General features: G+C 45.9%; 1 protein-coding gene across 2 annotated transcripts in view; it reads right to left on the minus strand.

Moving 5' to 3' along the window:
- The window catches only part of PAK5 (p21 (RAC1) activated kinase 5), a 141,109-nt gene extending 125,624 nt beyond the window's left edge, over positions 1 to 15,485 (minus strand). Inside the window, exon 1 of one of the 2 annotated variants that reach the window (XM_030196323.1) lies at positions 15,279 to 15,485. In XM_030196323.1, coding sequence (XP_030052183.1) covers positions 15,279 to 15,482 — 204 coding nt within the window. In that variant the 5' untranslated portion in view covers positions 15,483 to 15,485. The remainder of the gene's footprint in view (positions 1 to 15,278) is intronic. The other variant, XM_030196322.1, reaches the window with a different exon arrangement.
- Positions 15,486 to 15,949: the final 464 nt, after the last annotated feature.

Here is a 15,949-nt window from a genome sequence, read left to right on the forward strand (position 1 = left end):
AAGCAAGGTTTATCTTGTTGTGAAAGAATTCAGCAAGGGTCTGAGGAGATAATGAAAAGGGAGTTGGGGGAGGGGGCACCTTGAGGAGAGAGTTCAATGTGGTGAAAAGAAGTCGAGGATTAGAGCCAAGAGAGTTGGTCAGTTGGATATAATAATCCTGTTTGGCACGTAAAAGAGCAGATTGGAAGGAGGTCAGCATGAACTTAAAGTGTAAGAAATCAGCAAGGGCCCGAGATTTCCGCCAGAGGCGTTCGGCGGAGCGGGTACAGGAACGTAGGTAGTGGATATTAGAAGTCAGCAAAGGTTGGGGTTTTGTACGCCTTACAGGGCGGGTCATCAAAGGTGCAAGAGTGTCTAAGGCAGAGGATAGAGTATTGTTGTAAGATGAAACAGCCTCGTTGACAGATGTGGATGGTGCCACAGTAGAGAGGAGGTTTGAAACATGGGAGGATAGAGATGAAGGGTCAATATCGTGAAGATTCCTAGATAAATTAGATAAGATAGGACGGGACTGGGAGGGAGGAGATTTAAGTGTGAAAGTTATAAGATGGTGATCAGAGGAGGGAAGATCAGAGGCAAGGAAACTAGAGGGTGAACAGTTGAGGAGAAGATTAGATCAAGACAGTGACCATTTTGATGAGTGGGGGAGGTGGAGCATAGTTGGAGATTAAAGGAGGACGTTAAAGCGAGTAACTTGGAAATATAAGAGTTGGAAGGATCATTAGCAGGAATATTAAAGTCACCAAGGATGAGAGAGAGGGAGGAAGGATCATGGAAGAAGGCAAGCCAGGCGTCAAAGTCACTGAGAAAGGATGAAAGGGACTTATCAGGGGGACGATAAATGACCGCTATTCGAAGAGGCAGAGGAGAGAAAAGGCGGATAGAGTGGACTTCAAAGGAGGAAAAACAGTGAGATTGAGGTGGAAGAAGGGGTTGAAATCTGGAGGAGGGAGAGAGAAGTAGTCCAACACCGCCCCCACGGCCAGCAGGGCGAGGAGTATGTGAAAATAGATAACCGCCATGGCACAGGGCTGCGACTGAAGCAGAGTCATCAGGGCAGAGCCAGGTTTCTGTTATGGCGAGCAGATGGAGGTGACGCGAGATAAAGAGGTCCTGGATATAGGCGAGTTTGTTACAGATAGAGCGGGCATTCCATAGGGTGCAAGAGAAGGGCAGAGAAGAGGAGGGGAGTAGAGAAATAGAGATGAGGTTAGAGAGGTCGCGGTGAGATCTGTAGAGTTGGGATAATAGTTGGTGAGGGGGGCCAGGATTGGGATTGATGTCACCGGCTGAGAGTAAGAGAAGGAGTAAAAGAGAGCGGAGGAGAGTAGGAGAGGTGTGGCCACGAAGGCGTCGAAGGCGAGAGGTATTTAGGTGGAATGGGGAAGGCAAAATGGACGGAAGAAAGAGGCGGAGATTAAAAGCCAAGAGGGAGGAAGAGGGTAGGAGAGAAGGTGAGGTGATGAAGTCGATGGATGGGCACTGAGTTCCTGTAGCAGAGAGAGGTAGGGGGTGAGGGAAAAGATTAGGAAGGGACAGGGCTAGGAAGAGAATGTGAATAGAGGCCATAAATGACTGAGGTACTTTAGCAACTGGGAAGAAGATTAGATGTAAGGAGAAAAAATGCCCCACCTAGAGCGGAGGCCCTGAGTGGATCGGAGTGGACCTGGGTGTCACCCCGGAGAAGGCTGTAAGGATATGCAGATGAGCTGCAAGTCCTCCACAGCACCTGAAAGGCAGCCGGTGGTAGAGCTGGGCACCTCTCATCTGAGGAAAGGCTTACCAGGGATTATGTCACCCCGGAGAAGGCTGTAAGGATATGCAGATGAGCTGCAAGTCCTCCACAGCACCTGAAAGGCAGCCGGTGGTAGAGCTGGGCACCTCTCAGCTGAGGAAAGGCTTACCAGGGATTAGGCCGAAGCCAGCAATCCTCCCCCTGAGGGTCGCCTGATCCTAGCCAAAAAGCACCTGGAAACTCTGTGCACTTGGAGCGAAGGCCCTGGGAAGATCGGGGTGGAACTGGAGTCACCCCGGATACAGCTGTGAGGAAATGCAGAAGGGCTGCAAGTCCTCCACAGCACCTGGTGGGAGCGCTGGGCACCTAGAGCGGAGGCCCTGAGTGGATCGGAGTGGACCTGGGTGTCACCCCGGAGAAGGCTGTAAGGATATGCAGATGAGCTGCAATTCCTCCACAGCACCTGAAAGGCAGCCGGTGGTAGAGCTGGGCACCTCTCAGCTGAGGAAAGGCTTACCAGGGGTTAGGCCGAAGCCAGCATTCCTCCCCCTGAGGGGAGGAATGCTGGCTTAAAAGAACAGATGAAGAACCCTCTGCAGCAACTTCCTTTAAGTTACCACTGTACCGGCTGCAATTACTGATTAACCTTCCTCCTTCAGAAAATATGAATTGTAAGATTAACCATTCCGTGTTTTTCTTATTTTCTTTGAGATTGTTTTCCTGATCTTGGATCCCCCAATTGTGGATAATAATGTGGACTAACAAAGATGATATTTTTCCTTAATGTTTGTTTTAATTGATATTTTCTCTTTTCTTTTCCATTTATGTATTGGACATAAATGTAATATAAAATGAATAAATAAATAAAATAATTAAAAAAAATTTTATTTAAAAAAAAAAAAAACTTGGGGGACAAGGGAGGGGAGGGGGAAAAAAAGGGGGAAAAAGAATATGATGTTCCAGTTGTGTGAGTTCTGTTTATGTATAACACAGTGATAACTTAATGGAAGATAAAACAGAAATGTTATGATTGTTTGGAAAGTTAAACATCAATAAAAATGATTGAACATACGAAAATATGTGGAATTGGTGAAAAAATTTAAAGGTAGAAGTTGCTGGGATTTTTACTAGTGTAGTTTATATGTCCCTGCACATTGAACAAAGTAGTCCTCTTCATTGGATTTGAAAAAAAGGCAGGGCACCACAGAATAATTCATGGAAAGACCCGAACAGAGAGTAGGCCTAAACGCGGCCTAGGACGTGCAACATAAAGGAAACTTAAAAATTAGCAAACAAATAACTAAAAATATACAGGAAGAAAGGGGGAGAAAAGCCTGAAAAGGCACAGTGAAAAATCACTCAAAAAGAAGCCGAAAAGGCACCAAAAAGAAGCTCCTCTCAACCAGACATGGAAAGAAATCACAGACACAGTCCTCCCTTCACAGCGGTAGATAAACAACTGTGATAACCGCGCCTTCACCGCAGGCGAGAAGGCACCAGCGCATGTGTGGTGGGGCATCTCTCGTGCTCCACAAAGCTCTTAAAGTTTGTTAAAAAGCCCGGACCAGGCAATGTGGCGCCACGTTATCCACTTGTGAGAATTAATGGTCTGCTTGTCCTTGGTTGGCACACCAACCATTCATGTCTGTTCTCTAGGAAGCATATAAAGGTCCTGAGTTTTTGCTGCATGGCCCTCAGCTTCAGAGTTTCCTTTGCATCATGTTATAAAAATATGAGAATGAATGATGTTAAGTATATATTTTTGAGGCACCTTAATTAGGTTTTTCCTAGATTGGAAACAGATTCTGACATAAGGAAGTGTCTATAGAGTTGGAACACATTAGTGAACATAACAGCATGGAGTTTGTATTTAATATTAGTCAACTGGGTCTTTTTTTACCTAGGAGCTTATTCCCGATTTTTCATTTCTTGAAATGCCTTCCCCCAAATTTTGTGGGCAGTAACATAGTATTTGATTATTTCCTGTGGTTTACATTGCTATCTGCAGATCAGGTAGAGCAGTTAACGCTTTACCCATTATCTGCTGTGCAAAGTAGAGGCTTTTTTGTCTGTGGTAATTACAGGGCAGACACCCCAAAAATGTTGGCGACATCTCCAAGGGCTAACACGGTTCCTGTAGTTACCACGTGTTCAAAAAAACATATGTGTACTGTTAGATATCAAAATATGCCTATATAAAAAGAATGAAAACTTCCAGTGAAATCCAGATTTTTCATTCCCTCATTTATGATGGCATTTCTTCCTAACTACCAAGCAGATGATCAAAAGACCCGCACTGTTCCAAACAGCGCTCTAAAATAGCGCTAGAAAAGCGCAGGGATTTATACCAATGATCAGTGATAATTACATGCAAATTTAAGCATGCAATTCTCTCTGATCATGGGGTAGAAGTGCAGGAGAATAGTGCCTGAGCATGTGGTCAGCACAATCCTCCCGCACTAGTTTGACAGGTCTGGGCTGTCAAAAGCCCAAACCTGTCAAACACAGGGGCTGGAGGTCCATGGGACCACCAGGCCCCAACTACCCCTGCCCCGAGCAACAGGGGGGGGGGCTGGAGGTACAGCGGACCTCCATTCCCCCCCTCAGATTCAGGGATGGCTGGAGATCCAGTGGGTCTCCAGCCCCCCCCCCCCTAATCCCCCAGCAAGGGGTCGCTAGTGGTCCAGTCACCCCTATCCCCCTACTTTGTGGGTTGGAGAAGGGAGGGTAGCCTGCCTCCCTCCTCTTCCTGCGACGCCGCAAAATGGCGGCGCCCAGCCCTGCCCAGTGTATCCTGGGATGCGCTGGGCGGGCCTATACACTGTCGCTGGCAGGTTTGCTGTTGGTGGGAATGGGGGCCTGCCAGCATGCAAATGCATGCTGGACAGGGCTCACCATTCCTCCCCAATGATCTGCAAACCCTAACGCCAGCTCGGAGCTGGCGTAGGGTTTGCCGCAGCCAGCGACCCAATCTTTGGCATTCTGAACGCTGATCATTGGGGGTGAATATGTTTAGCCTTGTTTAGCATGCATTTGCATGCTAGTTGCGTTCAGAGCCTTTGAATGCATTGTTTCACATGCTCGAGGGCTCTGATTATGGGGCGGTAGCAAACGCCGGCGCTAGTATGGCGCTAACAGCCTCTAGCGCTGGCGTTTGCTTCTAATCATCCCCCTGTACCTTAGCCATCTTTCACTAGATCCTGAATGTAAACTCATGCCCTGGTTTAATCTACTGTAAAAGGTATATTTAGCACTTTGAACACTAGATGGCGCATTTGTATTAGCATTACTGCAACTAAATATTGCAGAGCTGCACTTTTTTTTTTTACCAGTTTCTTAATTGCCTTTTCAGTTACAACAGCCTAAAGTGATTACAATTAGAAGAAACCCGTAACGTAACAAACAGATGAGACAGTAATAAATTAAATAGTAAACCACATATCACAGAGATAGAGATATCCCACACTGGCATACAATGGGTATCAAGTTAACTCTGTGGAGCATTTGGGGGTGAATTCTATACATAGTGCCAAAAAAACGCACTATTCTAAAAGTCGCGCTTTAAGTTAAGCGCAGTTTATAGCATGGTGCTTACGCATAAATTATACACATTTACTTCGTATTCTTTAACTACGTACATTAAATTTAGGAACGCCGTCCCGTTCCATCCTTGACCTTTCTAAATCTGTGCCCTTATTGAACTTGCTCCTTAATTATGTGTGTATATTCCAATTGCTTAACAAGCTAATTATCAGCACCAATTAGCTCATCACTAAATTAAATTGCATGCGCAAATTTGTGGTGTGCCTAAATTTACATGCATAATTTTTTAGCAACTTTTATAGAATTTAGGGGATAGCTTTTGTTAAAGTGAAATATTTGACAAAATTAGTTTTCACTAGGTACAACTAATCTAAAGAGACTGAATATGTTTGAACAATCTAAGAAATACATCATGTATGTTTCTATGAAATAAATTATGTATGTTTCTTTGTCCTGATCACACAGGGTGTCCACAGACAATCAAAATTGTTAAAGAAGACTGGAATGAAGCACAATGGAGAGAGTAAAAAACTGAAATACAAGGGGCAAAGTCATTTCCAGGTGCAAGTAGGGGTTAGGGTAAAGGAAACCAGGAATATAAAGTAGAAGCAGCCACTCTAAATCATGATATCGAGCACCAGAAAGAAGGCACATGGACTGTCAAGAAATGCCACACTGAGCCAAGCATCCTGTCACCTACAGCGGACAGCCTGATCAGTTGGAAGCCCCCAGCTGAACCTAATAGGAAAGTGAAATTCCTATAACTCACTCAAATCATTTAAGATCTGTTCTCCAGAAATTTGTCCAGATGGGGGAGGAAGTGGACATGGATTCCATATACCGCCTTTCTGTGGTAGAACTAAAGTGGTCTACATATATATACTAGTAAAAAAGGCCCGTTTCTGAAAGAAATGAAACAGGCACTAGCAATTTTTTCCTCAGAGTGTGTATGTTTGAGAGAGTGTGTGTGAGAGTGACTGTGTGAGAGAGCGAGAGAGGGAATGTGCGAGTGTGTGTGTGTGTGTGTGTGAGAGAGAGAGACTGGGTGCGAGAGAGAGTGTGTGTGTGTGTGTGTGTGTGTGTGAGATTGAGAGTGTTGCCACCCCCTCCCCTCCCTCCCTCCGGGTTCCAGGGTCATCCCCTCCCTCCCTCCGAGTTCAAGGTTCCCCCACCTCCCTCCCTCCGAGTTTCAGGGTACCCCATACCTCCCTCCGAGTTTCAGGGTCTCTCCTCTCTCCCTCCGAGTTCCAGGGTCGTCCCCTCCCTCTGAGTTTCATGGTCCTCCCCACCTCCCTCTGAGTTTCAGGGTCTCCCCTCCCTCCCTCCGTGTTTCAGGGTCCCCCCCTCCGTCCGAGTTTCAGGCTCCCTCCCTCCCAGTTCCAGGGTCCCTGGCTCCCTCCCTCCCTCCCAGTTCCAGGGTCCCCCCTCCCTCCCACTTCCAGGGTCGTCGTCCCTCCCTTCCAGTTCCAGGCCCCCTCCCTACGAAGTTTGGAAGTCATCTTTTGACTTACCTCGTTGGGGTTACGGCAGCCTCCAGCAGCGGTAAAAGGCGTGCAGGCTCGGCCCTTTTCTCTATCTCAGCTGTGATCCCGTCCTCAATTCCTGTTTCCGCAAGGGCAGGACCACAGCTGAGACAGAGAAAAGGGCCTAGGCTGCACGCCTTTTACCGCTGCTGGCGGCCGCCGTAACCCTTACTTGGTAAGTGAAGATGGAATGACCGGCACCGATACCTGAGCTGGAAGCGAGAGGGACGTGGGGTTGCAGAGGAGAGCGGCAGTGATGCAGAGTCCGAAGACAATGAGACAGAGGCGTCCACAGTAAGAGTGTGTGTGTGAGTTTTCTTTTTGTGGGTTACCTTTTTTGGCCACTGGCGTTCAAGAGCTGAAGCGGCTGCCGGTCTTCTTTTTTTCCACTGCCGTTCAGCTGTCAGTGTCTTTCGAGTACTGAAGTGGCTCCCACTCTTCTTTTTTTTCCCGCTGCCGTTCAGCTGTCACTGGTCCGCTAAAGATCTGAAGCGGCTCCTTGAGAGCAACGTCTCTGCCCTTTCTTTGTTATTGTGGTCGCGCGCTTCCCGCCTCCCTGCTAGGAGTAGTAACATCTCCTGTCGCGGGCCAGTGACGTCAGGAGATGGTTACCATCACAGGTAGCCTCACTGGAACGTTGGAGGAGCAAATTATTATATTAGATATTCATCATTATTTCAACCCTGCTATTTTTCATTCCTCAATTCTGTAACTGCTTACAAGATTAGACTACTGCAATATCGTTTACCTTGGCTATACTCAATCGAATATTAAGAGACTTCAGTCTCTACAAAACATGGCTATTCGACTGTTATGTCATGCCCAATGCCGGGACCATGTCTCCCATTTGCTACAAAAATACCACAGGTTTCCCATTCAACAACGTCTTCCTTTCAAACTCCTTAACATTGAAAGCCCACAGGATGGGCCACTCTCTCACCTGTCCTCTCTTACAATTCAATAATCCACAGTTCACTTACTTTGCTCTATGATCACTATTTGGTCCTACCTGGCCCTAAACATGCCCAATTAGAGTCAACTAGGCATCGTACCTTCTTCACTGCACAGTCTTCCTGGAATTCATTTCCACTCTCTTTGAAGGTTTTCAAATCTGGACTGAAGGCTTGGGTTTTTACCCAAGCCTTTCATTCATCCTAGGTTCTCCTGGGGGGTTGGTTAAATTTGCCTTGCTGTTCCTTTTCCCTTCCCCTCCCTGCGACACTTTACCCTACTCCCCTCTTCACGCTTCCTTGCCTGCCCTTTCCCTAACTAATGCAGTTTGAAATTGTTTGCTTTCTGCTGTTTGTATACCTGTCCTACCAATTTATTGTAGTTCCTTTCCCTTTTCTTATGACTTGTAACTTTTTAAATTTTTGATTCATGTAATCTGCCGAGACCTGCAGGTTAGCAAATTCCTAATAAACTATAAACCATGCATGTACTTTGTCTCTAGTAGACTCACAGTCTGAGTTTTGTACCTGAAGCAGAGTTTTGTACCTGAAGCAATGGAGGATTAGGTGAATCGTCCAGTATCACAAGGTGCTGCTGTGGGAATCGAACCCAGCTTCCTAGGTTCACACTAACCATTACGCTATCCCTTCATTCAAACCATTTTAAAACCCAGCTATACTATTACTACTACTACTAACTAGCATTTCTAAAGCGCTACTAGGGTTACGCAGCGCTGTACAATTTAAACATAGAAGGACAGTCCCTGCTCAAAAAGCTTACAATCTAAAAGACAAGAGAACAATCTAAAGACAAGTGAACAGTTAATCTGATAGGGTGGATAGATTGGGGCATTCTATATATCTCGAGCGGTTAGGCGCCGAAGGCAGCGAAGAGGTGAGTTTTAAGCAGAGATTTGAAGATGGGTAGGGAGGGGGCATGGCGTATGGGTAAAGGAAGATTGTTCCAGGCATAGGGTGAGGCAAGGCAGAATGAGCGGAGCCTGGAGTTGGCAGTGGTGGAGAAGGGTACTGAGAGAAGGGCTTTGTCCTGTGAGCGGAGGTTACGGGCGGGAACATAGGGGGAGATGAGGGTGGAGACCACATCCCTCGGCAACATATCCCACAATCTGGCCCTTCAGTGTAAGTGCTCCATCAATAAGAACTCCCAACTTTCCCTTTAGGAGAAATTTAAACATTATCAAGCAAAACACGTTTAAGAGAGAATCAGACTTCTCTACCCATGAGGGGCCGTTCCATTCCCTTTATCGTTTTAATGCCCTTTCTCTATCTCTTCCTAGTTATGCTGTAACTATTTGAAGATGAGATGCCAAGGATTCCATACAGTATCAAAGATGTGGATGCACCATCTATTGACATAGAAGCATTACGATATTGTCCGTTTTGTTCAGTATTCCTTTCTGACTGACATAACAGCAGCTGCACAACGAGCTTAGGATTTCAAAGTATTGTCCACAAAGCACAATAACTCCACCGTCCCGTTCCTGAGTGGTAACTTCTAATATAAAACCCGGCTTCATATATCTAAGGTGACAAATATTTTTCCCCTATGTATATCACTATGCACTTTACATGTTGTGTACATAAGAAGGATATTCAGAATATTCACGATTTGTAGAGTATTTCACAAAACAAATGAAAGAAAATAGGTCACTTTTTATTGGACTAACAATACATAATTTTTTTAAAATAGCTTTTGAAGGCAGAACCTCCTTCATCTGTCCTGAAGGTCATCTTTTTTCCTTGTTTTAAAATGTCTATTTATTACCCTTAAAGTGGATTAACATGGCAACCACACTATTTTATCCAGAGTACTTCACAAAAGGTTTTGTAAAATACCCGTATGAGTGTGGGAACACACATGTAGCTGGTAGCACACGTACCACACGAACACCTATTACACAAAGAGAAATACAAAAAAAGACCATCATCCTTTGGGGCTTTGAACGCATAAGCCCATGGGAGGGCATTCCACATATCCACCACCCTCTCCGTGAAAAAATACTTCCTGACATTAGTCCTGGGTCTGCCCCCCTTCAACCTCAATTCACGTCCTCTAGTTCTAGCACCTTCTCATCTCCGGAAAAGGTTCATTTGTGGATTAATTCCTTTCAAATATTTGAACATCTGTATCATATCACCCCTGTTTCTCCCTTCCTCCAAGGTACACATGTTCAGGTCAGCAAGTCTCTCCTCGTACGGTTTTCAACGCAAATCCCATACCATTTTAATAGCTTTTCTTTGCACCGCTTCAATTCTTTTTACATCTTTTGGAAGATACAGCCTCCAAAACTGAACACAATACTCCAAGTGGGGCCTCACCAACGACTTGTAGAGGGGCATCAACACCTCCTTTCTTCTGCTGGTTATGCCCCTCTCTACGCAGCCTAACATCCTTCTGGCCAAACCCCACCCCCTTCCTATCTATATGTAGTGCAGTTATATACATGTAACTGGCTTTCTAAAATCAGATTTTAAATATGTATTTGAAATGAATGTGTAAATTCCAGTATTTACATGTATCAATCATGAATAGGGCTTCTAAAATGAGGGCTTACAACTGCCAGAACAAACACATCCTGTAAGCAAATTTCAAACTACTGCAGTACTCTTCTGAAGCTACATAGTGAAATTATGTCATATCTGATCATTTCCTTTCCTTCAGTCGGTCCCTACCATTCTGGACAAGTCAGCAGTGGAGCACAACTTTCTGGTCCATGAACTACCTGGAGACTCTGGCAGTGCGCATTGCTGGAGGTCATCCCCTTGGTTTGGGAGAAGGGGCGTCTGTGTGATGGTGGACAATGCCACAGCAGTAGCTTACATCAACAAGCAAGGTGGCATTAGACATCATGCCGTGGTCCTGGAGGTGGAAATCCTCTGCCACTGGACAGAGGTGAATCTGCAAGCCCTTTTGGCGGTCCATATCACGGGCAAGGGCAACATTCAGGCGGACTTCTCAGTCACTCCCTTCTGGATCTGGGAGAGTGACAGCTAGAAATGGTGGCCTTTCAGCTCATTCTGGACTGATAGGGTTCACTGGTGTTCTACCTGGAATATGCAGATTCCTGATATCCTTGGTTTTTTGTAGCAAGGACTGAAGCAAAGCTTAGTGCTGAACTCTGAGGGTTGGGGTGGCAGTTCTCCAGCTTTTGAGGCAAGATTTTGGGCATCTCACTGGCAGCACATGGGGAGATGGCCGGTTTTTGAAGGGGGTCACACATGTGCGCCCTCCAGTCTGGCCTTCATTTCCCTCATGGGTTCTGAATTTGGTCCTCTTGGTGCTCTCTGGGGCTCCCTTTGAGCTGTTGAGGGCGGCTTCAATTACGGACCTTACTTTGAAGACTGCTCCTTGTGGTGATTTCTTCAGCCAGGAGGGTGCTGAGCTTCAGGCTCTGTCTTGTTGGGACCCGTATCTTTCCTTCTCGAGGATTCGGTGTCCATTTGCACAGTTCTCTCCTTTCTTCCTAAGATCATCTCACCTTTTCATTTAAACCAGGAGATGTGTTTGCCTTCCTTTGTGAATGAGGGCTCTGACACCTCGGCTCAAAGGCTGTACAAGTTGGACGTTCACAAGACGTTGCTGTGGTGTTTGAAGGAGAAGAATGAGTTTCATCTTTCTGATCACCTGTTTGTACTGTTCCATGGACCTCGGAAGGGTCAGGCGGCATCCAAGGCCTCCATTTCTAGGTGGATCAAAGGGGCTATCGAGGCCACTTACTTTTGTAGGAACCAGATGTTCCACCTGGGTTGAGGACACATTAGACTCTGGCTCAGGTGACCTCCTGGGAAGCAGCTCAGTCAGTGTCTCCAGAAGAGATCTGCCAGGCAGCAACATGGTTGTCACTCCATTCCTTTGCGATGCATTACAGGCTAGATGTGCTGGTTAGAGCCTGCTCGATCTTTGGTAGAGCTGTCATTCGGGGGGGGGGGGGGGGGGCGCTCTGCTTCCCCTGCCCTGTAATTCTGCTTGGGTACATCCCACTTGTCCAGTATGGTACGGCCCCAGATTACAAGCAAGGTGAAATTGTCATATCTTGATAATTTCCTTTCCTTTAGTTGAGCCAAACCAACCTGGGACCCGCCCTTGGAAGACTAAGGCTCAGGGCTCTCTGGGAGTTCTGCTCTTTCGACTCATCCTCTCTCTATATATTTTTATTTCTTTTCCTGAATGGGAATTTGTAAATGCAGGGTAGCAAGTGCCACAATCTGCTGATGGTGCTCGCTCAATAACCATTACAACTGCAGTGGTTAATGGGCCACGGGTGTGTGTTATAAGGAGCCTTGTGCTGCTTTAGCAGTTGTATGCTAAAGTTTTCCACAGAGCACCAGCCCTTATATTGGTGAGTTCACAGGAAGAGATTAGTTTTTCTCTACCTCCATCTGCTCTCTGCTCGAAGGAGAGGATAACACCCACCTGTCCAGGACAGTATGGCCCCAGACAAGGAAGAATGATTTTAAGAAACTGGAGAAGTGTGCTTCCTTCTGCCTTTGCAGCAGTGGCGTAGCCAGACCTGACATTTTGGGTGGGCCCAGAGGTAATATGGGTGGGCACTATGTATACAGGTATGAGTAGTGTTTCTTGGAATACTACAAAATAATGCCTTAGATTGCACTGGATGATGGATTTCTAATTAGTCTGCCCAACAGCTGCCCTGCATCAGCATAAACCATACACATACTTAATGGAAAAACTGATATTTTTAAATAGAGTTACGTTATCCCATATCTTAAATTTGACAAGACTTAAGTCTACTATAATGGCAAACATCTCAACACATATGTCAGGATCCTGCAATATAATTACAGAAATGGCATATATCCTTCAAAGTTTAGTTTATAACAAATGTAAATGACTGATTAAACTGTATTAAAAAGAACATGGGTAAATACCTTTGAAGTCCTTTTCCCCTTCCAATCATCCCTGTAGCCCAGTATCAGACCTTTATTTCCCTTTCCTACTCCCCCTCCATCCCCGTAGCCCAGCATCAGCCCTTCCTTTCCCTTCCCACCCCCCATCAATCCCCGTAGCCCATCAGCCCTTCCCTATCATCCATCCCGTAGCTATGTATCAGCCCTACCCTACCCCCCACCCCTCCCTGTAGCCTAGCTTCAGCCCTGTCCTACCCCCATAGTCTGGCATCTCCCCTGTTCCCAATCTTCCCCCTCCCCCACCCTGAAGCACTAAATATAAAACCTTTTGTTTTTTTAATGGCCTGGGCACTTCAGAGCCCACCCCCATCCAAAAACCCGCCTACATTAAACATAAAACATTTTATTTTATTTTAACCTGGCCACTACAGAGATCATCCCCAGCCAAAAAAACATTATATGAAATATACAACCACTGAGCCCACAACTACAAAAATCTAATTATAAAAAGCTTTTGTATTTTTCTTCAAAGCCCTGTTTTCAACAACACAAGAATTACATGAATCCTAGAACATCTTATAATTCTAAAATAGGTTGTCAACGACCATCTTATCAACCTAGAGTAACTAGAGACAAACATACTCAGAAGATGGCAGCTACGATTCAACCAACGCAGACACCTAATTCTTGATCTAGCCTTAATTTAAAAAAAAATTACATGATGATTATGATGAAAAAAAAAAGCATTTACAATTTTATTTCCTGCTGGCAGCTGCTGGGCTGGGCTGCTGGCAGCAGGCAGCTGCTGCTTACCTTGGCAGTAAAGTTATGGAGACACTGCTGAGTGCTGAAACTTGACTCTGGATTGGAATGATCTCTCGTCTGTCTCGAACTTCCAGTTCCCAAACCAATTCCCACGTCCAGGCAGGGCCAGGCTGAGGTTCGCCTCGCACCTGCGTGCGTGCACGTGCGCACGTTCAGTCATTAGCGCTGCTACCGCCGCGTAGGATGGATGGAATCATGGGAAACACTACGACGTGCTGCCTGCACAGCCCTGCAGTGCATTCCTGAAGGTAGGCGCCGGCGGGCTGATGTTCGGAACTTCGGAGCTTGCCCTGGGAGACCTGAGCGGATGCCCGACTGCCCGCAACGTGGTATGCTAGGCTGCCCACCCGTAGCTACGCCCCTGGTATAGAGTGACATAAAAAATAAACTCAAAACTCAACTCCTCAGTTGATTCTTATCTGAGATAAAGTTCAGATCTAGGCCTCCTGCCATCCAATTTTGCCCCAATTTGTAGCCCCAAGAAACCAAGCACACATACACCTCCCCCTCCCATACCAACCCCCCTCCTCAGGTGAGTGAAACCCAAGGGAAAAAAAACCTTCAGGAATCAGTGTCAACAGGATCCCATACATCAGATGATGTAAGGGTCAATAGTTCATTCCACAGCTACTTCTTGGTTACCCCTAGATGGCCCACCTTGAGGCTTCCACACCGACTTACCTCCTGTCCTAGCCTCTGCTTCAGTTCCAGACTAAGGCCCACGAAGAGCTCGTCGGAGCCGCGGAGGAAATCTGAGGAGGGTGCGCAGATGGGGCCCAGCTGCTGGAAGCGCTCCAGGGCCTGCTCGGCCGCCTCGGGTTGCTCCAGCGCTGTGTGCACCAGCGCCGCCACCGCGTACATGCCGGCCCCGCCCAGCAGGAAGGCGGCGCGGGTCTTGGGATCGACGTCGGCTGCCCATAGCGGGGCTTCCAGGAGGCGGCGCGCAGGTAGCACGAGAGTGGCGGGGCACGAAGAGCAGGTGCAGGCTGAGGTGGTAGAGCATGTAAGCTACGCCAGCCACACCCCCGTACAGCCCTCCGCCTCCGATTGGAGAAGGACATCCAAATGGGCGGGCCTGAGCCGAGAATGGGTGGGCCTGGGCCCACCCAGGCCCACCCGTAGCTACGCCCCTGCTTTGCAGGGCAATAAGTCCATTTGGCTATTTGTGGGAAAATGTAAAAAGCATGTTTCACTTGCTATCTCTGCAATGTACTTATTGCTTTTTGCAACTGAAATGCTGGGGATCCTGAAGAGGCTATTAGAAACCCAATATACATTATGACTAGACATAATATCTATACTACAGAAAGACACTTAACATTTTTGAGCTTAAGTGGACTTACTTATATTACTCTATATTTATTGTAGGGCAGTATATAGACAGTAACTTGATATATTCTGAACACATACACATCAAAAGTCCAACTGTCCTAAAATTTCATTATTTTCCCAGGGTGAAAAAATGTTTCTCACCTTCTCTCTGCCTCTGTCTATGAGTAAAGACAAAGAGGCTCATTTTCAAAGCACATAGACTAACGAAGTTCCATAGGTTACTATCAGGCATATTTTCAAAGCACTTAGCCTTCCAAAGTTCCATAGGTTTCTATGGAACTTTGGAAGGCTAAGTGCTTTGAAAATATGCCTATATGTTAACTTTGTAAGTCTATGTGCTTTGAAAATGAGCACCATAGTCCACCTCTATATTCTGTATGAAACAGTATTTTTATTAAATGCTGCTGCTCTGCGGTCTCATTCTTACAGATTCCAGGTTAAAGTTTGTAGCGCCTAGCAATGGCAAACATCGTACCATACCTTCATAGGTGCAAGCTGTATCGGTGTAATACATGAAGGATCTACCACAGGTTTAGGCCTGTTTGCTGTGTCGGCCAGCAAGCTATGCCACTGCTGAGGAAGTCCTGTAAACCTTTGCTCTTGGTGATCAAATCCCGTATGAACCCTGTGTTCGAAGTTTGAAGGCCCCGAAATCTCTATCTTTTTCTTTTTCTTTCCAAACATGGTGGACAAGCCTGGCAGACCTAGAAGGGAATAAAAACATTTAAAATTTGAAACATCTCTTAAAATTTTGGGAATTATTATAGATCCTTCTCTTTCTCTAGAATTACATATAAACCAGCTGACAAAGAAAAAACTTTTTGGAAATTGCACCAATTATGCAGAATAAGAAAATATCTTCTTACTGATCATTTGAAAACATTAACACAAGACCTTATTTTGCCTCGGTTGGACTATGGTGATGTTTTATATTCGGGTCGATCAGACAAACACCTGAATGTCTTCAGTCACTTCAGAATATGGCTGCTAGACTGATTTCTAATGCAAAGAGATTTGATCATGTAACACCTCTTCATTAATCTAAACTGATTGTCAACTGCAGCTCATATACAATTTAAACAATGTACATTAATTTATAAGATTCTATTTGGAAAAGCTCCACAATATATGTCTCAATTGACACTTTAATA

Source organism: Microcaecilia unicolor, chromosome 3 (genome assembly GCF_901765095.1).
Source record: "Microcaecilia unicolor chromosome 3, aMicUni1.1, whole genome shotgun sequence".
NCBI classification, from domain to species: Eukaryota; Metazoa; Chordata; class Amphibia; order Gymnophiona; family Siphonopidae; genus Microcaecilia; species Microcaecilia unicolor.